A 23,340-nucleotide genomic window follows, 5' to 3' on the forward strand; every position below is an offset into this window, starting at 1 on the left:
TATGACTGTTGTTAAAGGTAGTGGACACTATTGGTAATTAAATCTGAGGTCTCAAAATCAAATTCGTGGAAAATTACTTCTTTCTCGAAAACTATCGCACTTCAGAGGGAGCCGTTTCTCACAATGTTTTATACCATCAACCTCTCCCAAATACTCGTCACCAAGAAAGGTTTTATGCTAATAATTATTTTGAGTAATTACCAATAGTGTCCACTGCCTTTAACTTTAAAGCTCACCTTGATTCCAATTGTTCCAGCAGTTCCCCATTTGCCTTGTGATCCTGGCTCACCCTGCAAGAAAATAAATCATTCCAGACTTAATCTGTCTATTAAACAAAAATTAAAAAGGGATTTCTTTCCCCCATACAAAATTGAGACCAGCAAAGAAAACTTTGCAATGATCAAAGGGTAAGCAATGTGACTGAACCCCCCCCCCCCCCCCTAAAAGACAACAAACATAATCGTCAATGTATACAGACCCCGAAATAATGAGGTCATCACATTTTACATCCCAAAAGGGACACATACCAAGCCAAACATTTCTTACCAAGGTTAGGCGCACTGACTATGCACAGATGTGATGGTTGATGTACTGTGTTCAGGCATGGACATAAACCCCAACCACTAACTTCAGTTGCTGATGCTGGATATGTTATACTTTAATTGCATTACAATTCACTTGTAACCTAAATGTCTGATTCATACAGAGTTATTTATAACAAACTTTCAGCTGGGACTACAATTACAAATATCCCTGAAATAGATTATTTATTGGCCAAGTGGAAATCAGTTACAAATCTGCTGCAAAAGACCTGTTTACACTTCTACCATGCTAGATACTAATTGGGTAATACCCTTCCCCAAAAAAGTAAACAACAGAAGAAGCAATGTATACAAAGTGCTCTAATAACACAGTGTTTTAGGAAGGCATGCTCTTTGAAAAAAACATATGCCTTGCAGAACTCACTTCTCCATCCTTTACAATCTCATAAATCTTAAAAAAGCACAAAGCTAGTGACCAGCACAGGCTACCAGCCAAAGTGCCATGTAGGGGTAGTGTAGATTAGCATGGATCACTTACCTGAAGTCCGCGTGGCCCTGGTTTCCCCGATACTCCTTGCACACCTGATTGACCCTGTAAATTAGAATGTTTCGATGTTGATCAGTTCGTTGAAATAATATTGGACTCTTTGCTTCACACACCAAAGGTTCTTGTTTTCTGCTTAACAAGATCCTCAGATAAGCGATTTGCTCTGCCGTTCAAATTGGGTTTTCAATAGTCTACCAACACTTGCTGCAAATTTGCTCAACTATTGTTTACAAGCAAAACCATAATAATAAAAAGATGTGTGTCTGTTCAAACTCAAACCGGAGCATCACAAAGATACTCGCATGCTGCAAGCAGAAAAGTTGGGTTTGGTGTTACAATTTCTATATCACAACCAACTTTCTCATTATGAGGTATTTTTCCTACATTCAATAATAGCGAACGTGTGGGTAAAACCAAAAATAATATTTTTTATCCCTTTGCAATGTAAATTTCCATCTATTTTATGTTGCTATTTATATAGCAGTAATATGAGTGGAAATTGTTAACAAGTTTAGAACAAAATTTAATGAATAAATTGCACTATTTTGAAATATGATCTTACCTGCTCCCCTTGTTCCCCCGTTCGTCCCCTCATACCCCTCAGACCAGGTTTACCCTTTTTAAAATGGAACAATTATATATTAGAACCATATCATTTCACAAAAATCATAATGCAAACACAAACAATGTAGTAAAATTAAGAAAGACAACATCGGGAGGTATTCCTTAATACGGAAAACTACTTTCTGTGTAAAGATTTAATTTAGTGTTGATAGATGTTGTTGCATCAGGATAATACAGGCCTAGAATTACACAGAGGTCATGGTCTCCCTTGCCCCTGGACTTGGCCTTGGTGCCCCTTCAAAAGTTTTCCATTGACTTCAAGATTTTAAAATGGAAAATGTCCTTTACGTGCCCTTTCAAAGATTAAATTCCAGGCCTTTACTGGGACAGCATCTTTAGATTAAATTCCAGGCCTTTACTGGGGCAGCATCTTTATAAACACTTGACACTAATGGGTAAATTACTCACAATAGTTGTTAGCATAAAAACTTATTTGGTGATGAGCAATGGAGAGCTGTTGGTAGTATAAAATATTGTGAGACACTGCTTCATATGAAGTAACTTAGTTTTTGAGGAAGAGGTAATTTCTCACACAAATAGGTGCAACAAGGGTGTTTTTTCTTTCATTTTTTTTCTCTTGCAACTTCAATGACCAATTGAGTCAACATTTTCACAGACTTTCTATTTTCTGCATATATGCTGGGATACATCAAGTGAGAGTACTGGTCTTTGACAATTACCAAAGGTGTATAGTGCCTTTAACTGATCATGTTCTGAAATAGACTGATCATGTCACCTCTGTCCTTGCTCTATGATCAAATCCAGCTACTAAATGAACAAAGTCAATCTACAGTTTAAACCAAGGACGATTACCACTCCCTCTTAAGTTCAGCCCAGACCAAGGAATTTCCCTGGGGGTAGGAACCCCAGATCAGAACTGCGCTAAACCCATACCCCACCTGGGACTAGGATAAATGTGCAAGGGGTAAAGGTTGTAACCTCTGAGTTAGTCAACTGTCACTCACCCTCAAACCTTGTCTGCCAGGGGGTCCTGGAGGGCCTGGGGGCCCTTTCAAACGCTGAAACAAGACAAATTTTAGGGTTGTTAGCTAAGGCAGTATCAAGCACAAAACTAGAAGCATAGTGCAGCTGTGAAAGGGTTAAGTCTCAGGTCATGATTGGTAAATTGCCCTTTCTAAAAAGCCAAGACTATCATCTGCAAGACACAAGTGCTTTTTCTTCAAGCAGGCCAATTTAAGAAACAGGTCACAGATTTGTCAGTGGATGTCTAAATTACCAACCCATGATCTGCAAATCACAGACAGTCATCAGATCACGTAGCACTTGTAGGTGTCACACTTGATGTTTAAACCGGTTGTCAGTTTGTGTACAGTCACAAATGTGTCAGTGGTTTCTACATTTACTTGATTTAGACACCTTTGAAATATACGTGAGCTAGCAACACTAATTTTGAAAACATAATACTGGTTGCAGTGAACAGTAAAAACAAAAGCAGTCAAGTTTTTACGGACCTTTTTGTCTGCTTTAAGAGGGAGAAGGTTTTTTAGTTTTAACGTCATACAATAACATCCATAATAAAGATCACAATTAAGATACAAAATTAAACATAGGGCTTCTCTTAAAGTCAACAATAGTATAAAACAATTATAATCAAAACAAGCGCAATCTTCTTTTCTACTTTTTTTTTTTGAAGGGGGGGGGGGTTGAGAAAAGAGGACGATCAAATTTGCTTAATTATGGTGTTTCACTCCAACTCCTATTTATCCAACTGATGGTTAGCACCTTTGGTCTGGTATGGGTCAAACCAGACCTCACAGAGAGAAACTGTCCAGTTTTATACTAAATGCCTCTAAGGAACCCTACAAGCAACGGTCACTTTCAGCCTCAGTGGGAAAACACTTTGAACTTCTGCAGGTCAAAATGAAAACTTATTCATAATTTGTTGCTTGCTGCGATGGACAGTGAAGTTTATTTCTTAAAATTCAGTCACTCATCGATGAACTATCTCTCATGTCAATGAACCGAAAACAAAAACATCTGGGGTGGATTTCACAAAGACTTATGTCTAGTCGTATCTCCAGTTAAAAGAATTACTCGTCCTAACTTAGGACATACATGTATATGCTTAAGTTTCTTTGTAACTATCTTTGTGAAATGACCCCTTATGTTACATTTAGCCTTAGAGGCACTGACTGTGAAAAGTTGGTTGTTGAAAAGAGAGCTTTTAATGGTGGCTTTAAAAAAAGTGGTTGTTGATTACCGAGTAAGATTATTGCGCCAAAGTCAATGAGTAATTGGCTTGGGCATTGAGAGCCTTCTCAGTTGAGTCATTATTGTGCATTTTCAGTCTCACTTGTTTTACTCATAATTAAAAGCTAACTCTTTATAATCAACAAGAATTTTCTTGTAATGGTATAATAAGACGTGTAAAACAATGAATTTTTATAAGAACAGTAAATGACCCTTTTCTTGCATAACTGCATATTTAGACAAAGCAGAAAGCTCCTTAAAAGACAAAAAGCTGGGGAAAAAAATTCTAAAATTTCTATCATTGAACCTTTCTTTTCCCAAAAGAGATGATTGTGGCGCCGCTACCCTTAAAACTGAGTCCAACCCGAGAGAACCAAATTCAATCGGTGTCCCTTCCAGTGTTCTTCAGTAATTTTGTCGGAAGACACTCGCATTTAGTTTCCAAGTCTCTTCAGGTCAGAGTGGGGTGAGGTTTGGATCAATTGGTTGCTGTGAGCCTTAAAGTTTAAACCAATTCTAAAGGGAGTTAATAGGTATCAACACATCCACTTTTAAGTACAGAGATATCAACAACTCCAAAATTGGTACTGCCTGAAAGTTGTGGGCATTTAATATTGTAACACAATACTATTCTTGAAGAAGAAAAAAAAGTTAACATTTTGTAGCTGGTCAAAGGTCACAGTGTAACACACGCCTGTGGCCTAGGAAACCATTTGGGAATAAGCCTGATAGTGTAATGACACAGGATATTTGTTTAAAACCCTGTCAGATTTTCCTTCTCTCTGTCAACCTTTAACAAGTTGCTTGTAGCGGCGCAAGCGGTTTTGATTTCCAGCAAATCCTATGTTTAGTTTTCCTGGGGGCAGAGTAGAGGTTCATGAACTATGGGATATAAATCTGTGTAGAATTAACCTGTGGAAGAGGTACCAGGGTTGAAGAATTAATGTAAAAACGCACAGCTGTTTCGGAATGGGGAGAGAGGTCTACCCAGGTGGGGGCGAAATTCATTTCCTGGGTATTGTGTTACCTCCATATCATTCCAAATGTTTCAGATTTAAAACTGAAGTAAAACACGTGTTCTATGTCCTGGATTGAAAGCATTCAATTTAAAATCTAACATGCAGTCTTGATTATGAGCACTTCGGAAGTGAAAAAGCACACCTGCATAAAGTGTGTAGCTGGTCATTCACACATTCTGTGACAAAGTGTGTAGCTGGTCATTCACACATTCTGTGACAAAGTGTGTAGCTGGTCATTCACACATTCTGTGACAAAGTGTGTAGCTGGTCATTCACACATTCTGTGACAAAGTGTGTAGCTGGTCATTCACACATTCTGTGACAAAGTGTGTAGCTGGTCATTCACACATTCTGTGACAAAGTGTGTAGCTGGTCATTCACACATTCTGTGACAAAGTGTGTAGCTGGTCATTCACACATTCTGTGACAAAATCTGCAGGTCCCTACGATCACCTTTTCTACCCTTTAAAAAAATGTTATCTCAAAAATTTACATTATGTTGTCTCCTTCAGAAAATCAACTTCTGTTTGATACTACAACAGAGGCAGAAAAAGTCTTAGAAAGTGATTTGTTTTTTAATATAGAGATTAAAAAGTTTTATTAACAGTTATTTGTTTCTTTTTGACCCCAAATTCCATTTTTAATCACTTCCCAGATCACCCTGACCTCGAATGACACAATTTCAAGAAGTATTTATATGTGAATCATAAGCTTAGATTCAAGGGGATAAGAAGAATTAACTAAGCATTCTTTGCTAGTTAAGCTGGAAACCAGCCTCAAGCACTGTACACTACATGTACTAATAGCATTCAGTGAAGCAACGTGCTTAGCAAATTTGTATTTGATTTTTGGGGTTGAACAAAGAATTGACTAGAGTGGGATTCGAACCAACGACCTCCGGATTAACGTGCCGGCGCTCTACCAACTGAGCTATCTAGCCATTTGTTGGCGGTGTCACTATTTTGTCAATATCTTTGTTCAGGGGTGCCAGTCAGAAGCCATTCAACCGTTAACTTGTGCTTATAAGCAGCTCTTGGGATCTTATTTCAAACTATCGAATTTCCATACCAAAAACCCCCTTGAAAATAAAACAAGGTGACTTACCCATATTCTCACTGGTCCCGACTCCAGATTGATATAAGGAAAGGCACTGTACATTTTTAAAAATTCTCCTAGCTCTGTATTCATTACTTCTGCAGGTAGTTGGGCCCATGCTTGTTGAGCAATGGCCAGCAACTCTGTAAATTCTTCAGTCACAGTGAGTTGTGTGATCTCCGTTGTTAGGGGTGGGGGAGAACGGTGGAATATAAAATCAGGTCCTTCTCCTGAAGGTAAAAAGTCAGAATCCACTCCCTTTGATGAAAGGGTGCCAATGATTCTTAAAAGCTTATCTGTATTATTTACATCCTGAGATTTAGCCGTAGCCAGACTTGCAGTCGACATGTTCCTCAATCCTAAAGTGCCATTTTTTAAATCTGGTGCTGGAACAGGCTTTGGGTGTGGAGAACTTGTTGCCGTTCGGAAAATCAAGTGCTCAGTACTTTCTGAAGAAACTTTATGTCTCGCATAGGTACTGGTGTCCTCTTCTGACACCGTTTCTCTGTAGAGCCAGTCTTTTTTAAATAATTCCCCACTATCTGTAGTGCTGTATGAGCTTTGCGTACTTGATGAGGGAGCATTTGAGGCTTCTGTCCTTGCTGTGACATCTTCTTTGGGGTACTGTGCTAATGTCACCGATGTACTATTTTGGATTTTGTCTTGTGACTCAGATATTTTGGAGGTGGAATTAGTTCTCTCAGGAAGAGAGTGTTTTGAAGTTCTGTTCGAGAAAATGCCGACTGAATCAACATCTTTGGGTGATGAGGAGTTGGAGAGAAAAGAAGAATTTGTTTGCAATGATGCGATTTGTTTGTCTTGTAGAAGTTGTAGATTACCCGTAACCAAATCTGTTTGTTTTAACAGGAAAACAAAAGAAGAACTGAGTTAGGATGGAAGTGAAAACACTATCAATCATTCATGGTTATTCCCTTGGTATAAGTTGTCTGGGCATGGGGTATAAGAACAACCAAAATCAACAAATAATTTACAATTGATTGTTGTAGATTTCCTGCTGATGCTAGTATATTTAGCATGAAACAAAATTTTGCAATCCTGGATGCCTCAGCATTTTATTATAATACCAGGTCTGATTTTTTTGATGATTTGACCTTTTAAATTAATTTTGCATTACATATTTTCTGCAGTGTCCGTGGCATGATGTGGAAGTTTGTGTATGTTTTGCATTTTAAAACAGCACCATCTATCAAACTTAGTTCAGAAAAAAATCCTTAAAAATTTGTTTAACCGTTTTATGAGCTAGGTCTGGGAGGGCACATCTTTTTTGATAACAGTTTTTTGACCTTTGCCCTTCCCTGGATCCGGCATGTGCTTGTTTTAATTGTATTGTCCGAAGAATTAAAATAAATCAATAAATAAATAATAAATAAAATATTATATGGCTATGCACCTTTAAAGACTGAGAGGATAGCTTCTCCTGGCGACCTTTTCTGTAATTAGGAATAGGTCTCATAATTCAAACGTAGTCCCAAATACCTTGCAGGAAATACTGTTACAGCGCCAGGAGCACCACTGAGAATGCCGAGTAACTGATCGCGCCGTATAAGAAGCAAGATTTTGTGGAAATTACCTGAAAACGATGAAGAATTCTGAGGAGAGACAGTTGTTCGTATTGCAGCACAGAGTAGACAAATGTAGTGAAGAATGAGAAATACAACAGGCCATATATACCTGCATTTAAAACAAATTACAAAATGCAGTTCAGAGAATTGTTAACCATGCAAAATAATTCTAGCAAAGGTGTGTTATTTCAAAGCGCTGATTTCATTCAAGTACTTTGCAGATCCAGTTTCAAGGACTGCGGAGTACTAAGGTTCCCAAGTAGTACTTGAATCCAAGTACTTGGCCCATCAAGTACAAGTGGGCTTAGGCATGGGCCCTTCCAGGATCCTACTGATTAATTCACTATGGAACAATGGACCCCACAAAGTGTAATGTTGTTAAACTTGGACCCCACAGAGGAATTCTTTAGAAAAAGGTAAAAAAAAAAAAGAACAAAGCAAACCCGATCCAAAAGCCTGTATTTCCCAAGTATTCTGATATCCAAGTATTCTGATATCCAAGAGGCCAAAATAAGTAGTTCTAACTTGAGAGGTCTTCTCCCCCCCCCCCCCCAAAAAAAAAAAACCAACCCCACAAACAAACAAACAAACAAACAGACAAACAAACAAACAAACAAACAAACAAACAAACAAACAAACAAACAAACAAACAAACACACACACTTCACAAGCGAGCATACGTTGCAGTTACCACAGCTTTGCGCTGGTAACCCTATTGCTTATTGGTAAGTAAACACATTTAACAAGCCAGTATGTACAGCCACAGGCAACAGCTCAAATATGTCATTTTGACTCAAATGTTCTTGCTATTTGATTTCTCATTCAACTTTACATGATTGTTTGAGAGCCAGCTCAATCTTCCATTTGTTATTCAGTGTTGAAATATGGCCGCCATCTTTGGTACCAAACAATGGAAGCTTGTATAAGCGCTGCCTTCAACTCAGCCAAAACATCATACAACAAATCGTCACGCATGTCAGACTGACGCATGTGGGGATGTGCGGTTCATCAAAAATGGCGGTCAGTGCAAACTGCAAGCATTCTATACTATTCAAATGTTAATTATTACAAACCAAAAGCCTTGATAATCAAAACAAAGCAAGGTTTACGCTCCTAAGTTATTGCACAAACATCGACAACGTCATTAAAGCCCTACGAAAAACGTTAGTCACTTTTTAGGAGTTGACTGACTTTCGCCGAGTTACACGATCAACAACTAACCTTGGTACAATCTTCGCAGTTCACTAAACTCTGTAGTCTAAAAGAAGTGTTTTTACATTTCAATAAAAAGTATCAAAACTCTCTTATGATGAATATTCTTTTTCCTAATTTTGAGCGAAGTTTCCTTCCCAGTAGTAAGCTTGATCCGTCCACAAAAGAGCAGACGATTTCGAGTAATTGATACTGCTCCAAAAGTCACATAAAACTACAGTCAGGTTCCCTGTGTAATAGACTACATGTCAAGCGTTAAAGTCGTCAGGGGGAATCTCCTTCACACCAAAAGAACAACGCGCACATTCAACAATTTGTGCGTCTTCCGCGCATGAAAAGTAATCCTGGTCATAAAGATATTTCTTACGTAACAATTCCCTTAGTATCAATCCTCTTTTAATTTTTCGAGGGATTTGTTAAATATTTGTTACATATTCTTTAGTCAATTCAAATCAATTTATTGTTGCTGACTCGTTAACCTGGTAAACTATGAGGATGATATGTCTTCATACCAAAGTGAACAAGGGCAACTATAAATATTAATATTAATAGTACAACCATAAGTAAAAACTATGTTGAAGGAGTGGTGGCTCTGAAAAGAGCCGGTTTGGTCTCGACGTTTCGAACAGTATACTCTGCTCGTCTTCAGGAGAAACAAAGTGAACAAGTGACCTTGGTGTTGTTGTTGTTAAGTTTGTTGTCGTCATCATTGTTGATATTTTTTCTTTTAAAAATATATTAATATTTCAAAGTCCCATTTCTTGGCAACCTCTTTTGACAAACATTACCATATTGTCCCCCTTTTCAGGAAAATTCCCCGCTGAATTGAAATCCTACATATAACCTCGGAGCCCTCATCGTATTATGACTCCATGAATGCTGAATGTTATCCTTCACTTTGGATTTATCTTTTATTATTTACTCGATGTTAATTGAAATCATTTCAAACCTGAAGTAATGTTTCTTGCACAAATACTGGGAGCCCCTTACCCTACACAATTAATGATGGACTCCTGAAATCGAATGTTTCAGTTCACAGCCCTGTACACATGACCCCTTTATAGCAGACAATCAAATCAAATATGGAAGTGGAAAAAAACAGCGGGGGAATGGGCCCTGCATGTCCCGTATATCACCCGTGATTTACAACCCCGGCCCACGTCTGTATGCTACAATTAGCCCCCCTCCTTCCCGGCACTTAAACCACGTAAAACTTTCAGTAAACGATTCGCAGACGACACAATTTCGTTTTGGCGCGTCCACGCTATGGCGTGCTGCAGAGAAGTGACTTCTACAACAGACACTTCAGCAAGATAATTAAAGATCAACGGTTTTTTTTCTGCAACCCTTGCAACTTTTGAATGACAGTAACGTGTGTCATGGAACTATGTCAGTTGCCCTCTTGGTTTACACAAAACTTGATACCCAAAACTGTTCCCGCCAAGGACACGTGTGTGTTTTATGAAAAATGGCATTGTTTGTAACTAAACTATTACATCTCAGAGTGTTTAGACGTACGATGAGAACCTTGGGTAATAAAGGTTTACGTGTTTAGCATGCTTCCTGTGCATCATCTCTTATGGCATGATGTGTTTTCGTGTCGGGTCATTTGTGTTTGATTTGATCAACGCTATTTCGTCTTCTGAATTCTTTAGTTTTAACATGTAAACCTTTGTAAAAGAACCTGCGAAAACGTATGCATCCACACTATATTCCTGACCCTGTATTTGCAATGAAGAAATCAAGTTGGGACATACAGGGACCCGTTTCCGTTGCACGTGGTTGCTGTACCCCATTTTCGGTACATTTTTATAAACCTTTTTATTGCAACGCCCCGAGTTTTTGCCAACCGAGGTTGGAGAACTATGGAAAGCCATAAATGCAAATAAAAACAGATGGCCACAGTTTGTAACAATGTCACACAAATATATCTGGGTATAATTTGTTTATCATCATGCAAATATTTGTATTGGCCTCTTTATGAATGAACCCCACTACATCACATAATACCCCCACCCCCCGGCTGCGAATTATTTTCCCCAAACGACATTGCAATATTTTGTTTTCCTTTCCGTCAAAATTTGCTCTTTTCGTCAAAATAACGTCATTATGAAATTGGCCTGCTCTTTTACCAAATCATTGCAATGTCGTTTGGGGGAAACAAAATTAGCCCCCTGCTAGAGACTGAAGTCATAAACATGAACCCCGTATAAAGCATAATCAGACTCGCATGATGACGTATTACGTAGCCATTTTGTTTTAATATCGCACTTGCCCATTGGGCGCTGTAATGGGCGCGTATATCACGTGTAATGTGTTTTAAAACGACATTCTGCATAGCATCCTTCAAAAGTGTCCAAATTCGCTCAACTTTATCAGACGAATTGTTCTGACCAAAGCAAATGGTGGGTATCAGGCAATATTTTCCTCATTTTGAGCATAGAGCTGCTGGAGCTCTTCTAGTAGGCCAACTTTCCAATCGTGGGTTGTAAACCAGGCAGGCGTTAGAGTTAACGGAATACAATAGACCTCAGCGTTCGTTTGCAGCGTCATCATTCTTTGCTTCAATATGGTATGCACATGCATAGCTCTCTGAGGAGGTCTACCCATTCCGTCGATCACAGATTCCCTAAACACATAACCTATATTCTTTATAGCATTACAATTAGATTGCTCACCAGATGTACACAGCTTAAAGGCAGCAGGCTCGAGTGTGGGGATATCACACGACATAGGACACCTTTCTAAGATGAAGTTGTTTGTTTGTTTGTTCGTTCGTTCGTTCGTTTGTTTGTTTGTTTGTTTGTTTGATTGTTTGTTTGTTTAGATGATTTTTATGTCAAGGGAATTCGGTAGACTCTAACAAGGAGATATAAACACCAAACTTTCAACAGCCATTCTCTCTCAAACAAAAACATTGGCTTAACGCCCACGTTTTGACCTTACGGCCACAGTTTGTCTTTATAAAATGTAGCTCTACGGTAAACCATGACGCAAGATGTGCATCATTATTAAATGCTCATACAACATATATCAGGACGGTGACTACAAATAAATAACTCCGAAATACTGAGAGTTTTCAAAGTGAAAATAAAATCACATTACAGTCACCAATTACTGCTGCTTATTTTGTTCACAGCCCGATATGAACCTACACACAATCGCTCACACCCCCTTAGACTACTTGCATTATGACACCACAAGCCCCAAAAGTCCACTCATTGGTGTCAATGAAGAGCTATCATTGGATCTAATTATATCCGTCATTATCATTAGAAGTACCTTAGCTCCTTGTTATTCCACTTCCAGTCTAACAAGTGCACAACCAAGTTGCATCCACGACCGCATAAAGAAACAAACGGAGAAATACGAACCAAGTTTAATATGGTTTTTGTGGTTTATATAATAACATAATCTTCTCGAGTCCCACAGGAATTTTTCCCTCACAAGTTGAAACCGAGACGTAAACTATGAGAAGAGCCTACGACTATTATAGCACTCCGCGCCCTGGGGTTGACTTCAGCATGCATTCACTGAAGGTTACATGGAGGGCGAACCCCATGGGGCGCTGCTTTTATACCAGCCGATCTTTGCACTGTGGTTTCAGTTCAAATAAAATCACTACAATATGTGATGGACCTTTCAATAATGTAAACTTGAATGAAGTTGAGTCATTGGGGGAAAACGGTTCATCGTGAGCAAGCTGGCTTGTTGTCTTGATGTTGCTACCACATTCATAACTTTACTCGTATTCTTCAGAGAGAAAAGACCAACACACACAACGTTGTATATTGTCTATCTGTTGTACTAGTATTCCCATAGAAGGAATCAGTCAATCAGCTCAAAAGTTACATCCCTTTATGTCTGAGAAGGAACAAGACAATGTGTGCCTTAATTTCCATTAAAGCGGCACTACTGTGTTCTGAAAGTTTGCAAAATGTTCAGAGTAAATTAAAAAATGTTAGCCAATAAAATTGCCAGGCTGAACTTCGTAGCTAGCACAAGCGCTAAAAGCACACAATGGAACCATGCTGATGCAAGTAGAATCAGATACCGAGACCGATACAAAGACAGAATTCCAGACCAGAATCTTGAGGGGGGATATTACGGGCAATCAGAGGACACCTCGGGGCCTCTGAAGAAACAACAAACGGGGGGGGGGGGTACTTGCAAAATGGTTTTAGAACCAGAAGCCGGTTTGAATCGAACCCGATGACAAACACATGTATTCCGCAAAGGTAAACAAAGCTCAATCAGTCAAAACAAAGTAAACGTGGAAACTAGAAAGCCGCTGACCCTAATAACCGCCTCAATCTACACCCGTGTGGCACCCCTGTGTTAACTTTTGGCCCTTGTCCGGTACGTCAAATCAAAACACAACAAGAGCATTCGAAATATAGTTGAAGCATTGATCTATGGTTGAAGAGTTTAGCAAATAAACATATCAATTCAATGCACACACTTGAAAAATGAATTTGAAGACAATGTGTCTGAGAGATTTACATTATGTGATTCTCAAAACCATTAATTACAATGTCAATGGAATAATGACATTGCTTGGCCAAGGCTCGAGCCTGCCTGGACCGGATACAGTCAAACCAGCTAGGCATTCCGAAACTGAAGGTATATCTTATACTCATTTTATGCTTCAAAACTCCAAGTTTGGGTATTATTATTGATCATAAAATCAAACTGTAATTGTCCATCAGTAAATATGAAAAGGTCTTGTACAAACACTTCTCAAATAACTGATACATGCTCGAATTCGCGGCCATAAAGAAAACATAGCCAAATACGCGGGAAGATCGCGCCAACTTTTTACAGACCTGCAAAATATGAACACGTGTCCGAACAAGCCGCGTGGAGTTGGGACAAGATAATTATGATTTACTGCTGCGGCTGCCTCAAGTCGTCAAAGAATTATTCGATTATCGCATACTATGTAACATACATATACCGATATCCTTATACCATCTGCAGCATGGTCCGATGGTCCCAAGGTCTTTATGATGATCTTAAAACCATTCTACTGATCTCCAAGGTTTTTTGCTACTGTTTTAAAATGTTAGGCCCACAAAATGCCCCTCCGGTATTGGTGGACAGGTCTAGGCCCATATATGGTTATAATACTTCACTGTTTTGAGTACCTTTATTAGAAATAAGTCCTTTAGTACCAATATGCCCCTCAACGCCCCACAAAAAAGACCCACAAAAATACAAGAAACTAACAAAACTCCCCAAAAATTAAACAAACAAATCCCAGCCCAACACCACCACCACCAACAACAACAACACCACCAGCAGCAGCAACAGCAACAGCAACATAATCAAAAAAAAAAAAACCAGAACATCAACAACAACAACGGTTACACAACAGCAACACAAATTTAATGCTCTTTTTTCAATACTCCAAATGGCGCATTTCCCTCACATCTGCATTATATTTTTTAAATTTCTCTTTCAAATAATTCTCTTCTTCAGATAGGTCTTCATAAAACAAACTAGACCTGAATCCCCTACGATATATGATTTCCGCATCCAGTTTTCCCACCGTGTTAATACAATGAGACCATGGAGGAAGAAAACAGAGATACCATCAAAGTTTTGCATTCACGCTGAGTTCAGCCCACTCGAAGTACGCGACACCCGACATACTTCACGTATCATCATCGCCCAACAATTTTCATACAACCCCAAACCTTAACCAATGTGATGAAACCAACGAGAAAGCCCAGACCGAAGTGTCAACAGTATCAATTTCTATAGACACCACAGGTCATTTTCACTGTTTATGATTATGATTTACAAGATGCAAGGGATTGCACAATATTTAAGGGGACAAGGTCGGGGGGGTTGCTGGCACCTAGCCACCATGCTCGTAGACAAGTGAACTCAACGATACAACACGAGGTCTCATTCAGAACTGAGCAGGATGTAATGCACTTTTAATAGGTCTATCAGTTTTTCACTCTCTAGAGAGAAGAAAAGGTTCTCGTTAAAGTGAGACTGAAGTTTGTTTTATTTTTACAAAATCACAATGACCTCAAAACGTATGCATTAATGAAAATATCTTCACAACTGGTGCATAATTTCCATCAAATGCAAAAGTTGAATCTCGTGTCATTGTGAAACTTGAAACAGGTCACATGTTCAAATTGCTGCTGCTTCTTTCCCACATTTTTGCTCGACAAAATCAGTTTATTGTTCTCTGCATCAGCTCTCGTTCACTCAGCAATTTAGCTGGTTATGTTCTCGCTAAGCATCATTTATTAGTGCTCAGCAATTTTGAGAGCTTCATGAATTGGAGCTGCTTCAGCACAAATAGTCAGAGCATGGAGAGCTAATCACAACAAAATTATGGTAGGCAAGCAGTGCCTTGAAATTGAGCACCGAACTATCTACACGAGACTGAAGACAGTAATTGGACTTTCCCCTTAGGCCATAATGAAATACCTCATTAAAGAGATTAAAGCAGCACTGAACGTAACACCTGTGTATTGATAGGACTGTATACCGGTGTCTGGTACCAGACTACCAGCTGTTACTGTGACCTTATATAAGGACGCTGGTCCTAGCACCCATTCCCCTTATTATCCCTGTTATAATCTCAGACGAATTTACCAATCGAGACCAGCCATTTAGCCCATCGACATCACCATAATTAGTGTTTATTGGCGCAAACTGAAACCACCAATGTTGCCTGTCAGTTCAGTTAATCTGAAAACGTACAAGTTTCACTGCTGTCTTATTTGTCTTTTTTTCGGCGTGGACTCTGGTGTGGACCCAAACGGGAGCGAACTCCGATAGGGGAAGAATGTTACGTGTTATCCAGCCAAGCACAGCTTGCTTCTATGTCGCCCAGGGGCCAGGTCTCAGCAAGTCCGATGACATGCGCCTCAGAGTCTCAAAGATCTCCAGGAGAACAGAAGTCAAGGAAGCTTTTCGCCAGTAGGCCTGTACGTACTTTTTTTTATGACTCTAGATGGACCACGTCAACAGAAAACCAGGACCAGTAAAAGCAAGCCCCCACAATGGTGTTTTACGAGGGGTAGATGTCATGATGCAGTAAATCGCACTGCACAACATGGACTGTCTACCCTACCGGCACACGACAAAGTCGACTCTGTGTACAGCCGAGTCGCAAGCCGCTCCCAGGGGCTTTATTTCCAGCAATTTTTGCTGATGCGAGCCTAAATTTCCCCACGAAAGCCCATGCCACATGCCTGCACTTTAGAAGAACAACGAAGAGGAAAAAACCCAAAGTAATTACATTATGTTGTATTACGGTGACTAAAAATAGCTGGTAGGGTGACTGTATGGGAGTTGGGCTGAAGGAAACCCTTAATTAGTGTCAATGACTCCAGACAATAGTGTTTTAACACTTGATAATGGGGTAAATCCCTTGGCACATCAAGACTAGTCCTCGCACTTGACAAATGCATCCTTGTAATTTGTATTACATATTGTGCACAGTTAACAAATATAATTATTTATACCCGTTAATTATGATTTGTGGTCTAACTTTGCACCAATCCAAACTGTGTTATTTCTAAACAATATCACTCACTATGAACATAGAGGAAGGACAGAAGGAAGATCACTACACTAGAAACAATATAAGATAAAAAGGATAGATAGTCAAGTTTTCCTTTTTGGTAAGTTTCAAAACGAGAACTCCAAACATGCAATGAATTGATAGACCATGGGGTAGACATAGAAAGTCTAGCTCAAGGGCCAGGTTTAACGATGTGACAGTAACTCGTAAATTAACCCGCTGACAACTCTCTGAACTTATCAACCACAAACAACCACATCAACCAATGGAGGACAGAATAAAACCAAAACACACGCCACTCACAAACTAACAAAAACACAATCTACACGTGTGAGATAATGAACAGGAAAAGGTGTACACTTTACCAACGTCCTCCCGTAGTCACTGATCTCATCCTGTCCAAAGCTCCCCCGCATACTATTTTTTGCCTTCACGGGAGATATACCTCTTCTCGGACGTTCTTTCGGTGTTTTTATTATTTAAAAATATGTCCTGTACGTGGAGTTTTCATCGAGTCAGGGGCAATTTTTAGGCGCCAACTTCCATAAAATCCCGTTCTCCAGTTCTGGCGGCAGCTTCGATTAAATTCCTCCCTTGTAGTTGAAGCGAGCATACGGCACCAGACTCAACCTCCACTGCGAATCATCATAATTCCATGTTATGCAATTCATTTAGGGGGAGACCAAGTAAAAAACGAGGTGGGACACAAGCTCTATGGTGGATGGACACACGGCTACGTTGTCACGCACTCCGTGTAGTAAGAGCAGTCACCTACAACTAAACGGCACAGTAGAGGAACTCAAATTGAAGGTCCCCTTTCTGCACGGTGGTCAACGTGGCTGTGGAGTGAGTGTTGTGAATTTAGAAACAGTTGCCTCTCAGTTGGGTTCTTCCTGACTGAGTCTGGCGAGCTTTTTACCCATCTCGCAACCCTTTATCGCCCGATGACAATAGGTGAAGGTAACTAACTTGTGAGTTACTCCGAAGAGGTGTGCGCTTCGGAGTATGAAAATACTCGCTGAGTTGTTACTAAAGAGTTGTCTCTTTTTTGAAGCAGACGGGACAAGCTGCTGCGATGCAAGAGGGCATTCTCCACCACCTCAAGTCAGTCCTGCGCTCGGGCCACACGTTGCAGACACATGGCACAGCAGTCGGTGTTTTTTCCTCTTTTTTAACTTTCCCTTTTTTTTTCTTCTTCTCGTACTCCTCTCCCTTCCTGTAGCGTCCCGTCACCAGCGAAGTCAGCAGTCGCGACGTGGGGGTCAAAGGTCATCAAGAGCGAGTGTCTCACACAACAAGCAAGCGGCAGACACAATCAACCAATCAGAAGCGACGACGGACACTTTGCGTCATCATCATTCTCTATTACCCAACGGGTACAGCGGAAATGTTTAATAGCGTGGCTTTACCCGGGGGTTAAAACTCCGAATTAATATGTCATAGCAGCAATCCGGTCAGCCGGCTTGAAGGCATGGAGGTAGTTCTACATCCATGATCTAGGCAAATATTATTAGATCGCGAGAATATAATCAACAAAACAAACATAATACAAGACATTGTGCCTCTTTTCACTGACATTGGGTAATACAAACAACCAAGTAAATACGACATATAAAGCCATTCCAGGTCGCACATCATTTTTCCTCTGGTAAGGGGCACTGTGCTATTTTTGTATTGGAACTTTGGACGGGCAAGCACCACAGCAAAAGCACAGGGCACCACGGCAATTGCTGTGGGGGTATTTCGAGGCCTGCCAATTCGGATAGAGCGTTTTCAAAAGGTTCCCAATTTAGTCCTTGTTCTGGTTTGTCAGCCGACACTCATCGTTGTTATATCTCTTAATTGGTGACTGTCAACCAGAGTTCACTGTCCACACTACGGCAAGTCCAACCTTTCTCCATGGTCCAACCTCGTATTCCGCTGCAAACAGAGTCCAGCCTCGGCATTCAGTGAAAGCAAACAAAAAAGTTGCTATGATTTTGTGCCCAGAATTACCTTGGCATCACAGCGATTTTGAGAAGGGCAGCGGGAAAATATCAAATTTTTCCTTGTTTTTGTGTTTTCGTTTGCTGAATCCACTTTAGATGATTGGTAGCCTTCGAGAAAGACTCTGCTAAAGTCGAAACGTCAGGCCGTTAACCATTTCTTGCACTTACATGTACAGCTTTATGGTATATCATATGTCATGTTGGTTGGTAATCAATTTGCAACAGTTAATTCTATTTTCTCATAAGGCCAAGGGAATGAATTGCAAAAAGTCCGCGTTAACAAGACGTGTTTTTATGGCATAAACACTGAATTGGATAAATCAAACATGAAGTATTGATCCTTAAAGACAGTGGACACAATTGGTAATTACTCAAAATAATTATTATCATACAACCTTTCTTGATTATAAGCAATGGAGAGCTGTTGACAGTATAGAACATTGTGAGAAAAAGCTCCCTCTGAAGTAACGTAGTTTTCGAGAAAGAAGTAATTTTCGACGAATTTGATTTCATGACCTCAACTCGAAATCAAGCATATGAAAGCACACAACTTTGACAACATTAATTTGTTATACTGATTTCGGAGACTCAACTTTTGAAACGCGTTGCAAAGTGCACCGTACCAAAGGCAGCAACGGTGGACAATAACTATATAGCAGCGTGACAGAAAATAGCCAAATGGATACGTAATCTAGTACAAAACAAATATTCACTTACTATATTTTGAAATTACAGAAGATAATGTAACAAGTAGGACATCTAAAAGTAGGTTTTCTATTTCAGCCAATCAAAATAAATAAATTGAACTCCGTATGTCCAATGCATCCCTGGTGGACTATTTCAAATGAAACAGCCGCCATGTATGTAAACATTATTAAGTATTTTTAATACAAATTCTGTATTGCAGAGAAAAAGAAGAACAAAATTGTAGCAATGCGGTTTGAAGTATCGACGACGTACGCTGAGCAATGTCTGTCGACATCTCAACTCGACATCAAAGCCAGGGTGGGTTTGCGACGGTATGTATCCCCGGCCTGCCTGCAGTTCTATCTAGCGGCACGGTGAATAAAAACATATCCCTCGAGTCTTGTTACCCAAATTTGTTATTCCAAGATTTTATCGGCTGTTCTGTTCAAGCTGTAAAAACATATCATTGTTACATTTAGTCATGGATGTCTTTTACTTCTGATATTCAACAAGTTTCAAATGTTGGGGTCGTTGTAGCCGGCGATTGATGCGTACACTAAAGGTAGGCATTATATTACACAATCTAAAAACTCCTGGGTTATCCAGATTCCGGGTTCCATCAGGAGATCTAATACATCAGGAAACCTATACATGGGTCAATCTGACCCGTTTAACCCAAATCTGCGTCAGTTTGACACATATCTGAGTCAGTTTGACCCATTTCTTGATCAGTTACTTATTTATGAGTCAGTTGACACAGATTCTGGGATGCTGACCCATGAATGGGTCAGTCCACACAGGAATCAGAATCCAGGTCAATTCTGACCAGGGAGTGTTCAGGATGTCAAACTACGATAGAATAAAGGCGGTTTTCATTTGGCTCCCAACGTGAACTACTGTCTCCTGTGTAACAACATGATTATAAGAGATCGCATGCACAGGTCAAAGGTCAATGACTCAGCTGCAACGTGTCTCAACCCAACCTACTTTTAGCATATTATTTAAAGGTGTGCCGTTGGGATGTCGACCTGGCTTTGAGGTAACAAATTATATCATTGGGTTACAATGCTGGGAGCAACAAAACTCGTCAAAAAACCCAACTGTTTGAGCCAGCGAGGTCACGCTCACAAGGTCGCAAAGTTGTTACATTGCGGCGCTGGGCTTTTTATTTTATCCCACGTACAGTGGTAATACCATAATGTTGTGCTATAATCCACGTTGTTGATTTTCAAGCAGTTGCAGTAATTGCTGAACTGTGTTTGGAGTCCCGTCTCAGTTTAAATTGAAGTTTAATATCATTACAGTCTAAAAACATCCGGGTCATATATTGATCCGAATCAGGATCCCTGACCCAACATCTAATCCAATCTAATCATTAAACCACATCTCAGCATAATAGGGACTATGGGAACTATCATTGGTTTTTTGGGTCGCTTTCGAGGAAGATACACCTGCCGTTGATTATAACATCTTTTAGGACTTAAAGGACCAGTTAAGTTCCGTATCCATAGACGTTCGTTAAAGGACGCACTGATCCTAAGTTACGGGACGAGCTACTCGTCCTAGCATGGTCCTAGTAACCTGAGATTCGGCGTTTCGTGGAATCGGCTGCAGCAGGTTAAAGGCAGTGGACACTAATGGTAATTACTCAAAACAATTATTAGCAGAAAAAACCTCAATTGTTAACGAGTAATGGGGAGCTGTTGATGGTATAAAACATTGTGAGAAACGGCTCCCTGTGAAGTAATGTAGTTTTCGAGAAAAGTAATTTTCCACGAATTTGATTTCGAGATATCAGAATTAGATTTTGAGGTCTCGGAATCAAGCATCTGAAAGCACACAACTTAGTGTTACAAGTGGTTTTTTTTCTTTCATTATTATAACTGAGTTCAATTTTTCACAGGTTTGTTATTTTCTGCATAATTATGTTGAGATACACCAAGTGAGAAGACTGGTCTTTGAAAATTACAAATAGTGTCAAGTATTTTTTTTAAACAATCTTATGAACAAACCAAGCACGTACGACCGCGAAATGTCACCGTGGGTAATTGTGGCCGCTTACCTACGTGACTTCCTTGCGATTTCAGGTTTATAGAAGGTGCGAAACGCAGTGGATGCCTAATTTCTGCGGTTGTTTTGAAATTCACGAGTCCGTGATTTCACGATTGAACTGACAACAAGCTGTAATGTATGTAACTGAAATAGTTTCGTCTGAAGGGAGGCCATATTCAAGAAAACTGCATCGAAAACCTTACAACAAATGTTAAAACCCACAACAGCTGAATTTGGTTGTTACAACAAAACAGGGCAATAACCTATGGCTACTGTTACGTGCTTCAACTGCGCATGTTTTTCAGTATTTCCTCCCGACCCACCACACAACGGATTAAGTTTTCACAGGTTTGCTATTTCATGGTTGATCAAATGAAACTTGAACACTGCCCACGTCTATTTTTATCAATTCCTGTAGAACACCTTTAAGCTTCATTACTTCATGGAAAATAATGACATTGCGTTTTGTGGTCCTTAGCAAATGATACATCTGTAGGAACAATACTTGACCTGACCTGAAGGCGATCAAAACATACTGATCGAAACGTCGCGTTGTCAACCACCGTTTTTTCAGCACTACTCAAAAGAGATTTACACATGGTGCTACCGCAAACCTCAACCAATAATACTTCCACCATGCAAAGTTTCAAATCCTTAATATTTAACTGACCCATACTCCGTTTATTTGTCACTGTACATGGGAATAATTTGACTCCCAACTGAAACTGACCTCAAAAGAACTCATAGTACAGTTCGCTACGTTGACACACTCATAATTCATGCCCTTTGCTTTCTCTCCCAGTTGGCTGTACAGACGGTCATAATTCTCCAGACGATTAGTGCCACTAGCGGCTTAAATTTATTCCAAATAGTCAGTGACTAAAACATCAACCTATTTTTTAAAATAATGACAATATACCAAGACTGCACCATTTATTTCAACAAATCAAGAAATGGCTCTTTTGCAAAACAAAATGGTGGTGCAGCAGGACATGGCTGGCTGGTAACCGCCAGAGTAACATTGAACAACGCCGTGTCAGTGGCAAAATGAGATTATGTCCCCTCAAACGGCGAATTTGTGCGGAAACTTCGTCTGATGGCGCCCTCTTTTGAATAAACTTCATTCGGCCACAGGAAGGGGGACATACAGACACACATGGGGACAAAAATCCCCTCGGAGTTAATACGCCCTTTTCGAAACCCTGGCTAAGGGCTTGGGCTACGGCTAAAACTCCTTCCACCTGTTTGGAGGCCCATACCGAAAGCACACATTTTCACATTAACCGATGGAGCCCAAAGCCAGAGCCAAAATTCAAACCGTAGTCTCGAAAACGCCCATCACATTGTCCAACGTTTGTCACGTCCCCAGTATCACATAATATAAGAATTACGTGAATACTGATTATCAGTTTGAGAGAGGGTCACCACCTATTTTGATCTTCTAACCACAAAGAAACCAATAGTTGCAAACTCTTCCATGAAAAGAACAGAGTGGTCGAACCTTCATAACGTCCAAAAACAAAAAACATACTTTGAGAACACCGATCTAAATAACTATTTATTTTATAATCAAATTTAATTCAACAATATACCACGCACGAGCTAACCCCCCTGATGCAAAACTGTAATTGCTTCGCCAGAAGTGTACTCACACAGCACAAAAAAACTCAACACATAACACGCAAACAGTATTACAATAAGTAACAATGGTCGAAATGGGAATACATTTTTTTTCTTCAATTTCAATGGATTTATTCTACAGCTGTTGGCAATTCTCATGGGTAACGCAGGGCTTACCACTCCAGCTTTGCACAAGGACCACTTTGCCAACTTAAAGTTCGCTTTCCTAAAAACAAACTTAGCGGCATGGTAGGAATGTTAATCATAGGCCTCTACATGATTATATACAAACACAATTTCTACCATTTAATGGAGTTTCTTCTCGGTACTTTGTCAAGACTAATTATAAAACTGTAAATTCCTTGTAAACGTTGTGACTTGTTTTCACTTTTCTCACCTAATGTTATAATGATTTAATGTATGATTGGGGAAATGTGACAACAAACCATTGTCCACGGGATAAAAAAATATAAAATAAAATAAATATATAAAAAATAAAAATATATTATATACAAACACTGTGTTTTTTTGTTAACACAAAAGCATGCCGGAACACAATTTCACTGTTTCGAAATGTACCAAAATGTACCCCCAGTAAAGAAAAC

The 23,340-nt window shown here is 39.6% G+C and overlaps 1 protein-coding gene across 1 annotated transcript in view; it reads right to left on the reverse strand.

Moving 5' to 3' along the window:
* Nucleotides 1–23,340, reverse strand: part of LOC117303371 (collagen alpha-1(I) chain-like) — a 62,526-nt gene that overhangs the window by 37,588 nt on the left and 1,598 nt on the right. The window contains exons 2-7 of the mRNA XM_033787545.1: nt 7,630–7,730; nt 6,048–6,889; nt 2,679–2,732; nt 1,652–1,705; nt 1,081–1,134; nt 237–290 (exon numbers count right to left, since the gene is read on the reverse strand). Of these exons, the coding sequence (XP_033643436.1) occupies nt 237–290; nt 1,081–1,134; nt 1,652–1,705; nt 2,679–2,732; nt 6,048–6,889; nt 7,630–7,730 (1,159 nt within the window). The remainder of the gene's footprint in view (nt 1–236; nt 291–1,080; nt 1,135–1,651; nt 1,706–2,678; nt 2,733–6,047; nt 6,890–7,629; nt 7,731–23,340) is intronic.

The sequence above is a fragment of the Asterias rubens genome, chromosome 19 (genome assembly GCF_902459465.1).
Source record: "Asterias rubens chromosome 19, eAstRub1.3, whole genome shotgun sequence".
Taxonomy (NCBI): domain Eukaryota; kingdom Metazoa; phylum Echinodermata; class Asteroidea; order Forcipulatida; family Asteriidae; genus Asterias; species Asterias rubens.